The sequence below is a fragment of the Trachemys scripta genome, chromosome 2, assembly GCF_013100865.1.
Source record: "Trachemys scripta elegans isolate TJP31775 chromosome 2, CAS_Tse_1.0, whole genome shotgun sequence".
NCBI lineage: Eukaryota > Metazoa > Chordata > Testudines > Emydidae > Trachemys > Trachemys scripta.
In genome coordinates, this window is record NC_048299.1 from 146415994 (window position 1) to 146429792 (window position 13799).

At 46.7% G+C, this 13799-nt stretch overlaps 1 protein-coding gene and 1 long non-coding RNA gene across 2 annotated transcripts in view; one reads left to right on the forward strand and one right to left on the reverse strand.

Annotated features, from left to right (window-relative positions):
* The window catches only part of ARHGAP25 (Rho GTPase activating protein 25), a 54676-nt gene extending 46534 nt beyond the window's left edge, over positions 1-8142 (reverse strand). The window contains exon 1 of the mRNA XM_034761782.1: positions 7878-8142. Within this exon, the coding sequence (XP_034617673.1) occupies positions 7878-7938 (61 nt within the window). The 5' untranslated portion in view covers positions 7939-8142. The remainder of the gene's footprint in view (positions 1-7877) is intronic.
* The window catches only part of LOC117872926, a 16109-nt gene extending 4890 nt beyond the window's left edge, over positions 1-11219 (forward strand). The window contains exons 2-3 of the long non-coding RNA XR_004644618.1: positions 8044-8128; positions 8942-11219. This is a non-coding gene — a long non-coding RNA (uncharacterized LOC117872926). The remainder of the gene's footprint in view (positions 1-8043; positions 8129-8941) is intronic.
* The last annotated feature ends 2580 nt before the right edge of the window (positions 11220-13799 follow it).

The window sequence follows — 13799 nt, forward strand, 5'->3', positions numbered from 1 at the left end:
CAAAGCACAAGGTGCGACAAGTGCTCCTGTTCAATTTGATGCATAAGACTGACTCCCTTAGCAGGTTTCAGGCCAGAAACCACAGGAGCTCTGTGGGTTCCCGCTTTCACAAGCTCGAAGCCCAGCCCCTGTGTGCATAAAGGCCCTCTCAGGTTTGCGAACGAGGCCTGTTTAAAGCTTTCACCTTCAACCCATTTCCGCTCCTGTGCTTTGAACTGCCGGTGCCCGGGCACCTTTGCCTCTGCTTCTCTGGATGGTCCCAGCGGGTGGGCTGGTAACGGTTCGGCCCGGCCCTCTTTTGGTTGCTGTTGCAGAACAGGAAGCTGATATCAACTGTGAGCTTGGCACATTCTGAGCAGCTTCCTTTTGTTAAATGCTTCTGATTTTGACTGTTTCCCTCTAAACACCCTGGCTGCACCTCCAGCTAGGAAACAATGGGCCGTGTCCACACGCACCCTGCCTGGTCAGTGCTGCCTCTTCACTCAGCCCTCCGCCCTCTTACACGTGCCTGGGAGATGTGCTGCAAGCCGTGGTGGCGCTCTTCCTCCTGACTGAGGGTGAAGCCCATTACCCCAGCAGAGTGATTGCGGGGTTACTTTGCAGGTGGCTGAGCTGCCTTCGTTCCAGTAAAAAGTAAAGGAAGCTCTGCACAAAGCGGGGTGTTAAACCCGCTGCCCTGATCCTATTCAATTTGGGGGCGTTGCCTCTTGGCTGCCTAAAATTCCACCTGCGTGATTTTAGCGAGCCAGGCTTCTCCTTCGCATTCAGCACCAACTTCCTGGCCAGAGTTGCTGCTGTGTATTCATAAGCAACGGCTGCATATCGTCCCCTGAAGTAACTTGCCTTCAGTGACAAACCGGGTAAACTGGCCATTCAGCTCCTTATTACATGTGCCCATTTTAAAGTCCTGCTTTGTACAGAACAGAGAGGCTGCCACAATGCCGTCCTCCCCATGAAAGTGGAAACACAACTACAGAGCGCCCTCTGCTGGCTGTTGGAGAAGCTGACAGGGACCTGGCCAGATTTTTGTACCGTTGCAAGTTTGATATATGCTTGGTATCCATATGGTAGGGTTGCCAACAGTCCCTTATTACAAGGCGCGTCCCCTATTTTTTCATCTCTGTACAACAAGTTGCTGAGTGCTGCAAAAAGCAGCAAGAAATACCTCTGGGGAATGTAGGTGAGTACCACTTATTATTATTATGATTATTATTATTTATTATTTATTATTTTATGATAATATTAGGAGGTAGGGTGACCAGACAGCAAATGTGAAAAATCAGGACAAGAGGTGGGGATAATAGGAGCCTATATAAGAAAAAGACCCAAAAATCAGGACTGTCCCTATAAAATTGGGACATCTGGTCATCCTATTGGGAGAAGGGGTAAAGGTAAGGATATCTGTTCTTTGGATATTGTCAGGAGGAGATCATAGAATATGAGGGTGGGAAGGGACCTCAGGAGGTCATCTAGTCCAATCCTCAGACAGATTTTTGCTTCAGATCCCTAAATGGCCCCTTCAAGGATTGAACTTACAACCCTGGGTTTAACAGACCAATGCTCAAACCACTGAGCTAAGTGGCAGGGCTGCTAAGAAAACACTCCCTTATTTTTGAAATACAGTGTTGGCAACCCTAAAATATGGTGATTATGGGTGTGAGGTTTTTACCACTACCGTGTGGATGCCATTATGCCACCATTCAGATGCCGCGTAGTGTTAGTATAGCTTGTTCCCCTTCCTGTACTAGAATAAGCTATACTGGTTTACGCTCATTTATATTGGTGTGACTGTGTCTGCATGACTGAACCACTTAAAAAGTGATGTTGCTGAGTCAGTTGGTGGCACTCTTCCTTCCGAGTCAGGGCTACACCCATCCCCAGCATGGTTTTTAGGGGCTACTTGGGAGGTGCATAAAATGAAAAGCTGCCATCCTTCCAATAAAAAAGCACTCTAACGGCATCGTTATTGCAGTTCAACATTTTTGTATAGGCAAGACCTTAGAATGCAACAATGCCCAATCCGTTTTGGGCTGGTTTAGTAAGAACATTTATTTATTGATTGATTGATCTTATTTATGTAAAAGTATCCAGACAATCAACAAAAGTTCCTGGTACTACTTCTGCTGAAAACATCCATTTTCCTTGACATTGAAAAAAATAAAAACGTGAAAACCCAAAATGTTTCAGATTTAGGATTTTCAACAAAAACTCAAGACATTTCAATAAAAACAAACAAAGCTTTAATTAAAATGATGAGGAGTCCGGTGGCACCTTAACTATCTGTTAGTCTTTAAGGTGCCACTGGACTCCTCATTATTTTTCTGGATACAGACTAACACGGCTACCCCCTGATACTTGGTAACATGCAAAGCTTTAATTGAAATTCTTGGCAAAAAACAGTTTGTTTTTTTTGTTTGTTTTGTTTTTTTTCCCAACCAGTTCTAGTTATAATTTTGTTCATTTGTTAATGCCTAGCCTAAAATAGCATTGGTGTCAAAACCATCAGGAGACCTGAATTTCATACAGTTTCATAGAATAATAGGAATGTCGACGTCATCTAAGCCATTCCCCTATACTGAGGCAGGACCAAGTGAACTTAAACCATCCCTGCAGGTGTTTGTCTAACCTATTCTTAGAAACCTCTATTGACAGGGATGTCACAACCTCCCTTGATAAGCTATTCCAGTGTTTAACTATCCTTGTGGTTAGAAAGTTTTTCCTAATATCTACCCTAACTCTCCCGTGCTGCAAAACTAGATGATGACTCCTTTGGTGGAAATGGAGAACAAATGATCATTGTTCTCTTTATAATAACTTTTTATATATTTGTAACTCAATCCAAAGGGCTGAGTATGGGCTAAATGGAACCTGCTGGCGTTTCAGTCTGTGGTTCCTGGAGTCTAGGTGTTTCCTTCCTAAAGCTTAGAAGAGAAAATCCATCTCTCTCCATTAGCTATAGAAAATTATAACAATCACATCCCTGCTTGAAGCTAAGAGAGATGTGAGCTGAAATTAGGATGTGGGCAGGAGACCAGTGAGGATGGCTGAGAAATCAATGAGTAGATGGGCTGTTGTAATTATTTTCCAATGGGCAGTCACGAGAGAAGATGAAATGAACAACTCTACGGACTGGATTGCTGTCTAAAGAACCCTCCTTACACAAGCGCAGAAACCCTGCTCTTAAGGGGACTCGTGGCATGGGCAAATCAGACACCACCCTCCTATTTATTTGGCATTTCTGCAGCACAGACTGGAAATTGCTGTGTTTTAAAAACAAGCATGAGGCACTAACCACACTGAGTTAGCCCCTAATAAGCTGTACTCTGGCGATGGCATGTGTGCTTAGAGTCAGCCACTGCAAGTCCCCTGCAGAGGAGGGGACCAAAAGAGCTGGGAGCCCCTGCAGCTAAAGCCATGGGCAGGACCAATAGGGTAGTTGAGGGTAAATGTGGGTAAGTGGAGTTTTCCCACGTCTCATTGGGGAAATATGGAGTTCAGTTTTGGGTAGTTTAACCACTTCTCTTTGCTACCATTACATCCCTGGGCAGGTAAATCACTGGGCAGGTCATCCGTCTGATTTTTAAACCGGACAGTCCTGCTTTTCTTAGGTTTGTTCCCCATCCGATACTAAGACAAAACTGGAACATGGTATAATCCAGTATTGGACAACACCATTCGGAAGCATGCCCCTGCTGCACCCGGCCAGCATGACCTCACACGCATAGTCACGAGGCCACACGAACGGGGAGGTAGGGTCACACGGGTGGAGGCAGCTGGGGCAGGGAGCTGCCCTCTCCAAAAGGGTGTCTCCTGTGAGGTGTGACCTTGCACTCCGGTATCATAGGAGCTTCTCCCACATTTCTGGCCCCTCTGCTTTTGTTTTTTCGTGACTAATGCTTTATATTTTGGAGGTAACCAGATATAGAGCCAAATCCTGATCCCACTGAAGTCAACAGGGTTTTGTCCTGACCAAGGAAGTGCAGGATTTGAGCCCAGTCTCTGAGCTTTGCAAAGGCCCTGCTGTAAATATCGGCCCCCGGTTTCCACCAGAGAAGAGGCAATTTGGCTCCTGAAGGCGAGTTCAGCCATCGGCTGAGATGGGAGGTGCAGGGTGCGGAGGGAATAATACTGGAGAACAGGAGTGGAGTGGCACTAGTAGCAGCTAAGTTCTGGAAGCCAGTTTCATGAGGCCTTCTGTACCCATCCCTCTATCTGCTCATATTGTGGGCAGAGTAACATCTGCAAGTTATCAAGTCATTTCCTGTTGCTCCAAATGCACACTGCAAGTATGCTACACACCTCTCAGGCACGGAGAGTAGGCCTGCACTGCAGAGTTAACTCAGGTCTCAGCTCTCAGGTTAGCCTAGCCCAGCCGCACTGCAAAGCCCTTGCTGAGACATTGCTTCTTCCCTGCTGTTGTGCTCCTCCGTAAGTGTCGGTAAGGACTTTGGGGGCCATATCCCAGTGGTCTTTGGGCTGCGGTGAGCTGAACCACATTGTGGTTCTTTCCCAGTGAATTGTGGGAGAACTGGTCTGTCCTTCTGGGCACAGGAGAGGAATTGTGGGAACTGGAAGGCACTAGGAGACTATGAGCACTTCACTGGATTAGCCTGTATCCTCATCGCAAAGTGGCAAGTTCCAGCCCAAATGAATAAGGCCCCCGGGCTCTAGCCCATACTCCCGGTCAGGCCAGCTAGCACCACTAAACTCAGATGAATGTTTTTGTGTGGACAGGAGGGGCTCAAAGGCAACACCCAGGTAAGAGCCTGAGTTAACTGTGAAGCAAAGACAGACCACCTAATGTGCAAGAGACCCAGGTGGGGCAGGATGGAGCAGCCTTCAGATTCAAGCCCAGCACAGTTGAGACCAGATCAGCCTTCAGCTCAGGGAAAATCGAGGGTGTGATGTAACAACTGTTGTGTGGAATTCACCCCTTTACAGGGAGCCAGTACCACACTTGTGCACTTACCAAGTGGTCTTCTGCACACCCATTGCCTATGATGTTTGAATGTTCAAAGCACCCTACATGACGTCTCCCCTCACTCCATCCCAGGAGACAAAAGTTTATCACTTACCCCATTTCGTAGATGGGGAAACTGAGGCCATGAAAGGCAAAGTGACTGACCCAGGCTCACAAATGGAGTCAGTGTCAGAGCTGGGAATGGCCCTCAGAAGTAACAGGCATCCGAGTCTTGTGCTGAAACCACTACATCATGTGAGCTAAATGCCACAGTGACTCAACCAGAGCTGCTGTGTAATACTGACCAGAGCAGGTAAATAGAAACATAAGGAGTGATCATAGGGAAACTAAACTCTCAACATGCTAGATCAGCAGGGTCTCAAAAAAGCCTGTTCCATCATGCAAGGTCCTCAAACTGCTGCCTCTCCTTGGGACTGCCAGGTTAGGGCAAAGCAGACCCGAGGCAGACTTTTATCCCTGGAATTGCTGTTGGAATTTGCCTTTCTTTTGCTCTGGGTTTGTACAGCACCTAGCCCAGTGGGGTCTAAGTCCACATCTGAGGCACCAAGGTGCTGGGAGACAAACACTAGCTAATAACTCTCTCTTTCAGAAGACCCAGGCCCCACGCCTTCGAACAGGAGCAGTGGGGGCAAACAGCTAGTTTTAAGATGGAGCATGGTAAGTTTGTGAGCTGGATTATAGGATGCAGTTGTCTGCCATAGCAGGAGAGTGAACTCAATGACCCAGAAGGTTCCTTCCGGTCCTATGTCCTATATTCTGAAGCCCCTAGTGGGGCTGGGGGCACTGATTTTAGCCAGCAGAGCCATGTGAATTCATTCACAGCATTAGCTGCAACCCTGGTGACCCCAATAAAGAGCCAATGCCCCCTTTAAATGTCTCAGCCTTGTGCCAGCCCTGACCCAGCCGATGACAGGCGAGGCCCTTAGCGCAAACTCTCAATGGGACTGGAAAAAGCTGGTTCCTTAATGGAGGTGGCCTTCTAATAAAGGTGGAGCTGAACTGCGCTTACCAGATGTCAGATTTGGGGAGGTCCCTTAAAACAGGAGATTACCTAATAAGGGTGGCGCATTGCATAGGCCTCTCTGTATGAAGGAACTCTTTGATCATTCATCAGAGGCGGCTGGTAACATAGGCAAGTGGGTCAACACACCCAACGCAGAGTCACTGTTTCCTCTGGGCGTGGGACCCTTTTTCTTCTCTTACTTTCATTCTGACTCTGGTTTGTACAGGCAGCTGAGGGGGTGCAGTTCTGTATGCATCCCCAACCCCCCTTCCACAATGCAGAACATCCCCAAAGGAGATTCCCCTGGCTAGCGCAGACCAATGCCACAAGACAATGCTATTTGGTCCCCGCTAGCCAGGTCTGTTTTCCAACAGATCATTCAGATTTGTAATCAGTGAGAAGAACATCTAGTGTGTCACTCTAATTTCTTTTCAGGTCTGAGTGTATAAAGGATATCTAAAATATCATGACATCAAACGGTCTTATTGCAAATCAAGGAGAAATGATCTTGCCAACAATATAGGGAAGGGTCTGAACCAAACCCCTGAATCCAAACAACCCAGTCTTTAACCGGAAGAGATGGAATGTATCTAGCTACCTGTCTATCTGGGTATTTATACTGTGTCCATCAGTGTGGCTGCAGGGGGAGGGATAGCTCAGTGGTTTGAGCATTGGCTTGCTAAACCCAGAGTTGTGAGCCCAGTCCTTGAGGGGGCCACTTAGTGATCTGGGGCAAAAACAGTACTTGGTTCTGCTAGTGAAGGCAGGGGGCTGCACTCAATGACCTTTCAAGGTCCCTTCCAGTTCTAGGAAATGGGATATCTCCATTAATTATTAATTATTAATAATTAGTGTGGTAGCTGAGCAGCTGTATCCAAACCAGAATCTGATACCGAATTTGTAGCAACCTCAGGGTTTAATAGGCTAAACTGAATACCTTGATCTAAACGTGTAACCCACACACCTTCTGGGTGTGATGTTCTGTCCAACCTAGTGGCCCCGAGACCGCTTAGAGCGAGAGAGATAAAATGAGTTTGCTCTACAACCTTAGCTAACAGCCACTTGGCTTTTAGCTCATGCACTAAGCTCTAGAGGTCCCAGATTCGATCCCGCCCACTGACAACCGGGGTCTGTCGGTGTTACAAGTGGGGGCTCGTCTGGGATTTCAACTGGGAAGTCTCTGAAGCTCAGGATGTGGTTCATCAGTTAGAAGTATGTAACCCACACACCTAGAAAAGAGTAAAACATACCTGCTAAATGGCCCACTTGCTAAAATGGTTGACTCCCTTCTCTTGTGGTAACCAAGGGTTCTAATATCATTAACCCCATTTTACAGAGGGGGAACCAAGCCATTGAGAAATACAGAGCTAGATTTTCAAAAGGGCTCGGACAGATTTTTGAGTGCTTAGCATTGAATGTGGGTGCTGAGCCCATCTGAAAATTCTGGCCTAAGTGACTTGCCCAAGGTCACGCATCAATTGAGTCAGTGGCAGAGGTCAGGTTTCCCCATTCTCAGTCCTGTAATAACCAGATCACACTAGTAGGCCATCATCATGAGCCTTCATTTGGTCAGCAGTCTAGAAAGCACCAGGCTTCAGAGAATGAAAGCACAACGCTGTTGCCAACCCCTCTGAATCCAAGCAAAGGCGACTTTGAGAAACACGCTCAAACGTCTCAGATCTCAGGCTACCACATTGCTTTGCCCTAAAGCCCTCCAGATCCCCAGCTGATGTAAAGCAGCGTGAATTAACATCCACAGAGCTATACTGATATACTCCAGCTGAGAACCTGGCCCACTGTGGGCACAGAGGCTGAAGTCACTTTATCAGATCCATTGGCCAGACAGGCCCCTGATTCAAGCAGGAATTTAAGGGTGTAAAAAAATAACGGTACCTATTTTTGCAGCATCCAGTTTCAGGTTGAAATCCCAATTCCGTGGCAGCTTGAGGGACATTTTGAACCGGGGTTTTATTTTGCTTTTTAAACGTGGCTATTTTTCCAAGCGTCTCTGTACTGTGCCACTTCTTCTAATCCCGGGCCCTGTTTTGATTCCCTCCAGAGCTCGCTTGAAAAATGAAGTCTCGCTTGAGGTTGATTTGCCAATGCACTTCCTCCTGGGCTCGGCTGTAAGCAACCCCATAAAAGTACTTTTCTGTCTTTCTTCTTCTTTTTTGCAAAGCTTTCTCTTTTGCTTTCCAGATGCACCATAAGCCTCTTGGTTGGCCCTTTTGCAGGTCCCCCTTTGGTAATTCTTCAGTCACACTTTAATTCAGAGAAGCTGAAGTAACGGCTGCATTTCATCCACCAGCCCCCGGCTTCACTGAAAAGCACTGATAAATAGCACAGCTTCTGGGTTTGTTTTCTTTGCATTTGAGGAAGTGGGTGTCCTTTCTGTTCAGTTGATGCGCTGAAAAAGACTGAGCGTTTGCCTCGTGGTTGAGGGGTATAGCCCAGCATTCAGTTTCGGGAAATGTTAGACTTAAGAGCAGACTGGCTGCTCTGGTGACCTGCTGCAGTTTTACCAACTAGCTCATCGGCAGGTCAGCTTGGCTGGGCAAATATGTAGGTAATAGCTGTGCCTGGCCTGGAAAACTGCATTTTTTCCAAAGACAAAAGGGTCGGTTTACAGCTGTTTGGTACCTTGAATCATCCTAGACATACGTGCAAAATGGGCATAGGATGGTGCCAGATCAGAACAGCAGTGTTTGCACACACTTTGCACTAGTGCAAACAAATGCACTAGGTGCAGGGCACTGGTGAAGCTGGCCCGACTCACCCAGACCTCGTGCACTCTGCAGCACACTAAGGCCTATTCCCACCGCTTAATGTTTGCGAGGGCTGAGCACCAGCACCTCTAGGCTTGGCAATTCATACCCCCGGCACCTCTGGCTTGCTGCATCAGGTTCGAATGTACAAAAATTGCTTGAGCTCTGACACCTCTTTCATTGCAATTTAAGCACTGCCTGCTGCACGGCCTGCGAAGTGGGGGCTCATGGACTGAGGGACCAGAGGGGACACAGCAGTGAAAGCCGAAACACTGTCCTGGAGGGTGCGCGGTGGATGGCCGATGGAACTCCTACTCCTGAGCAGACTTCGGAACAATACGCTCTGCTGCGGGGGAATGTGAATTACTCTGAGGGCGGGCTAGTTGTGATTACAAGCGAGCAGCATTATCCAATGGTTAGAGCAGGGGCCTAGAGATGAAATCCTGTCCCCATTTAAATCAATAATAAAAACTCCCATTGATTTTGGCAGGGCCAGGATTCCACCACTGGGTTCTCTACCTGACTCAGCCCCTGACTCAACATGTGGCCTGGGGAAAGTCACTTCCCCATTCGGTGCCTCACTCCTACCTTCTGCAAAATGGGGTCAATACCGACTATTAGCAGGAGCGTCACATGGACAGCACCGGGTGGAAAGGGAATCGGTGGCCATTTAGGATTTCACAGCTGTCTCGATCCTGCTCATTCATTCATGGAGTGCAGCTGAGTCATACCCCAGAGCCTCCAGCTCCAAGAGACTCCACAGGCGCTAAATAGGCATTTATCTGTGAGCAGTGCGGGGTCTCTGACACACATCCTTGCAGTTCTGATTCCATCCAGCAAAGGGCAGTGATGTGCATTAACCGATTCATACCAATACTTCAGTGCAAAGCATCATTATTTGCATGGGGACTAGGAGACTTTGTTCATTTTGAAAGGCTCACCTAGCATTCCTGAAGCACTGTGCTTCACCTCTGTGTAAAGAGATCCATTGCAGTATACAAAAGGAAAAGCAAATTCACCACCTCCCAGTCCCATCAGTTAAGAAACAGCTTGTCAAACACATGATAATGTAGAGCAATCATTTCATGGACAAACATCAGTGCACACACTGGGAACCCCCTGCAGCAGGGGCAGAGGGAAGTTGCCTTGATTAGGAGGAACAGCCAGGCCATGAGCACAATGCAATGAAAGCAGGCATACTCTGTGGTTCCTGTTACAACTCATAGTTCAAGGGCAATGCATTTCAGAAGTATGTATCTGGGATGCAGCAAGCAGGCGGTAGGTGAAGTGCAGCATATTACCATAACATCAGGCATCACACCACGGAAATGTCTGTATCCACATACAAGGCATGGTTCTGCTCTGATCACCCTGTGTTGTAAGAGACTGTCTCATTGAGCTCCATACGTATCCCCAATTCTAAGGCACTGACTCAGTGTTGCCCAAACATCCCCCGCAGTTGGGCTCAGAACACAGATATTCAGGCTATCAAATGAAATATAAAGAAAAAGTACATAGCGAGACAGTGAACACAGCAGGGCTCTGGGAGACGGGACTTTTATGTTCAATCCTTGAGGAAATGCAAGGAAGATGCCACATTGTGGTGGGTTTTGTGACGTAGAGATTGCGCTCCTTGAATTGAAGACGCTAAGGGCTTGGTACATGTGAAAGACAATCAGGAATAAGGTAAAATATGAATTTAAAGCGGATTAACTATTTCTGATTAACGCCATGTGTGGACACACTTTTTCCGAGTTATCCTAATCCACGTCCAAAGCGGATTAAGATAATTCAGAATAGAAAGTGGATTAAGATAATCTGGAATAAGAGCATCCACATATGGAGTTAATCACTCAATCAGGAATAGCAATTGTAGAATAACAATTGCCTGTAAACCTCACAGGCCACCATATAAGGCTCACAGGTGGGCCCATCTGAACTGGATGTGGGGATGTAACTGATAATGTTGAGGTGAAAGCTCCATAGCTTATTACTCATCAGCAACCCGCTCAGCCGCCACTTCCCCTCTAAGGGATCTTTATTGTTCACCAAAATAACGAAGCCAGATAAACATAGGCTACTGCAGTGTGTTTATTCTTAAGACTACTTTTCCTGTCATTTAAATGCACTCTGCATGTACACGGAAGGTTAAATTAAAAAATAAACGTATTTCTATACAGGGCAAGCACTTTACTATGGACAAGCCATATAAACCCCAGGTTCCTGTAGCCAGAGAGACAAGTCAAGTATTCCCCAGTCTCAAATATTCCATTGTGAAAAACACTAATACATGACAACATGAGACAGTTCTGGAAAGTACAGTCACCACGGCAGAGCAGCAACCACATTAGCTTCGCCTCCATTTCTGAGCCTGAAGTTCATTAACCCTGGAGTCTTGGCCAAACTCCAGCTTTGCATTCAGGCTACGTAAATTCCCCCTTGGGTTGCAAATGGATATGATAACGTCCTATCCTGAACTGTGGTAGAGTCCTGCCTTGCACTGTTCTCACTTCCCAGGGCCCACCCCAGAGGTAACTGCATGTCAGTGGGGAGTGAAGTAAACCCTCTCTGTAGTTTGGCTCTTTGATTTCAGTTTGCAAAGCATGTTGGGAGAAAGGGGGCTATTCTGAATGATCTCACAATAAGTTTGTTCACACATGGAGTTCATCAGGAATAGTTAATCCGCATCAGTGCCGTTGCACACACACGGACTAGAACAGCAGGTTATCCAACAAGGTTTATTCTGAAGATCTGATACAGCTGTGGGCTAGGATCTGCTTCCTTTGTGGCTACCAGGCCAATAGAATCTACTATCCTTTTTGGACATTTATATAAATCAATGGAAAGGAAAGGCTCTCTGGATTTCATTTCAGACACCATTTTAATAGCTTTTTATTTTCAAGAGTTTCTTTCATCATGAAAAATGCATTTTGTTGTGTCACAAGGCAGCATTTGGGCTTTTGCATCATCTGGTTGTGTGAACAGGATGTCACAATGAACATTTCTTTCATTAAAAGAAAGGAAATTGAAAGCATTTTAATGTACTCAGATTAAAATTCAAACAAGAAAACTAGCCCAGGGCTTTTTGCAGATTCCGTGTGCTTGTTACAGCTTAATTCGATTCAGCACTACAATTGCAAAAGAACATTTCACCCAGGGAAAATACCAACTCATAGGACGCTTAAGGCCTTAAAGGCCTTATAATATTACTGCTTGTTGGGCAGTACGTATGAAATACTCCTGTAGATTTGTTTGAGGTTTCACAGAGTTTAGTAAGAAATGAGTTCCTTTCTACAGAAATATTTAAACCACACTATAGCAATCAGTAACGACTTCTATCTCGACTGTGGAATTCTATAGGTTGATTTGAACACTGAATAGTAAAGACCTCATTGTGCATGACATTTTAGAGGGCTGTTTTACAAAAAGCATGCATGTCTTCCTCTGGAAGAAAATTGGGCTTACTGATGAGGTGATAGTTATAGAATATCAGGGTTGGAAGGGACCTCAGGAGGTCATCTAGTCCAACCCCCTGCCTAAAGCAGGACCAATCCCCAGATTGATTTTTACCCCAGTTCCCTAAATGGCCCCCTCAAGGATTGAACTCACAAGGCTGGTTTTAGCAGGCTAATTCTCAAACCACTGAGCTATCCCTCCCTGCAAGTCAAGCCAAGCGGGATGTAATTCCACCTATGAGAGACACCATACAAGTGATTGTTGTTTAGTTCAAGGGTAGAGGCCTGTATTTTTCCAAGAAGAAGGTCCAGCATTCTAGTCCCTGTGTGTGCAACAGCACTGATGACGTCTATATAGTCCACTAAAACTAATGTCAGCGAGTTTGTCAAGCAGGTTATCCAACAAGGTTAATTCTGAAGATGTGACACATCTGTGGGCTAGGGTCTGCTTCTTTGGTGGCTACCAGGCCAACAGACGAACACTCAAGACACCTGAGCTGCAGAAAATTATCCACTAAACACATGTGTAGCAGGCCATCTTGGTTTCAGCTTGTCACAGCAGAAGGATGCAAGAATGGTGACGTGGCCCTGAGATGATGGGCATGCATTAGAGAATGTTGTTTTCACAAGGATAAAAAGTGACCTCATTTTGAGCAATGTGTCTCATTCTCCACTGTTGTGTAACTACAATGTGCTTATAAGGGTTAAGTGTGGGACTAGATAGGTGGCAGAGGTTCCATTGAGCACGCTCTAGCGGCTGGTTGGTGGCTTGTTCAATTAGACAGCGCACAGAGCCGAAAAGCACAAACTCTGTCATTGCAAAAATAAGGGGTTTCTCACACTGAGCTAGCGAACTCAATAGGAGGAATGGGGCAGTGGTTAGGGCGCTAAGCTAGGACACTTGAGTCCAATTCCCTGCTCTAACATAGGCCAGGTCTACATTGCATACTTACTTCGGTATAACTCCGTCACTCAAGGGTGTGAAAAATCCACCCACTGAGAGCCCTAGTTATAGCGATCTTAACCCCCAGTGTAGACAGAGCTATGTCAGCAAGAGCACTTATCCTGCTGGCACAGCTACCGCGTCTCGTGGCAGTGGAATAACTAAGGCATCTTCATCAAAGTGGTGCAGCATTTGTAGCGTAGACCAGACCTGACTGTAGCCTGCCTGTGTGATTCTGGGGAAGTCATTAGCCTCTCTGTGCTTCAGGTCCCCATCTGTAAAATAGGGATAATGGTGGGAGCCGTATCAGGACCATAGACAGCCTATAAAAATGTAGTGAAAACACGATTGTTTGTAGATAGTTGCGTCCACCGTAGAGGGGGTTTAACCTCCCCTAACTACGTTGTGGTGAAAACGACAGTGCTGTGTCTCCATTAGAATTCTTTTCTAGCATTCTTTTCTTTCAACCATGAAATAAGAGCCAGAGTTCTAGGTTGTAATCCCAGCTCCGAACACCTCGATGTAGTTTGGGAGAGGAATGGGGGGGAGGGTTTCCCCTCCCAAACTCAGGCAGGCATGGAATTTGCCGCCCCCCCCCCCCCCCCCCCCCCCCCCCCCCCCCCCCCCCCCCGCCCCCCCCCCCCCCCCCAAC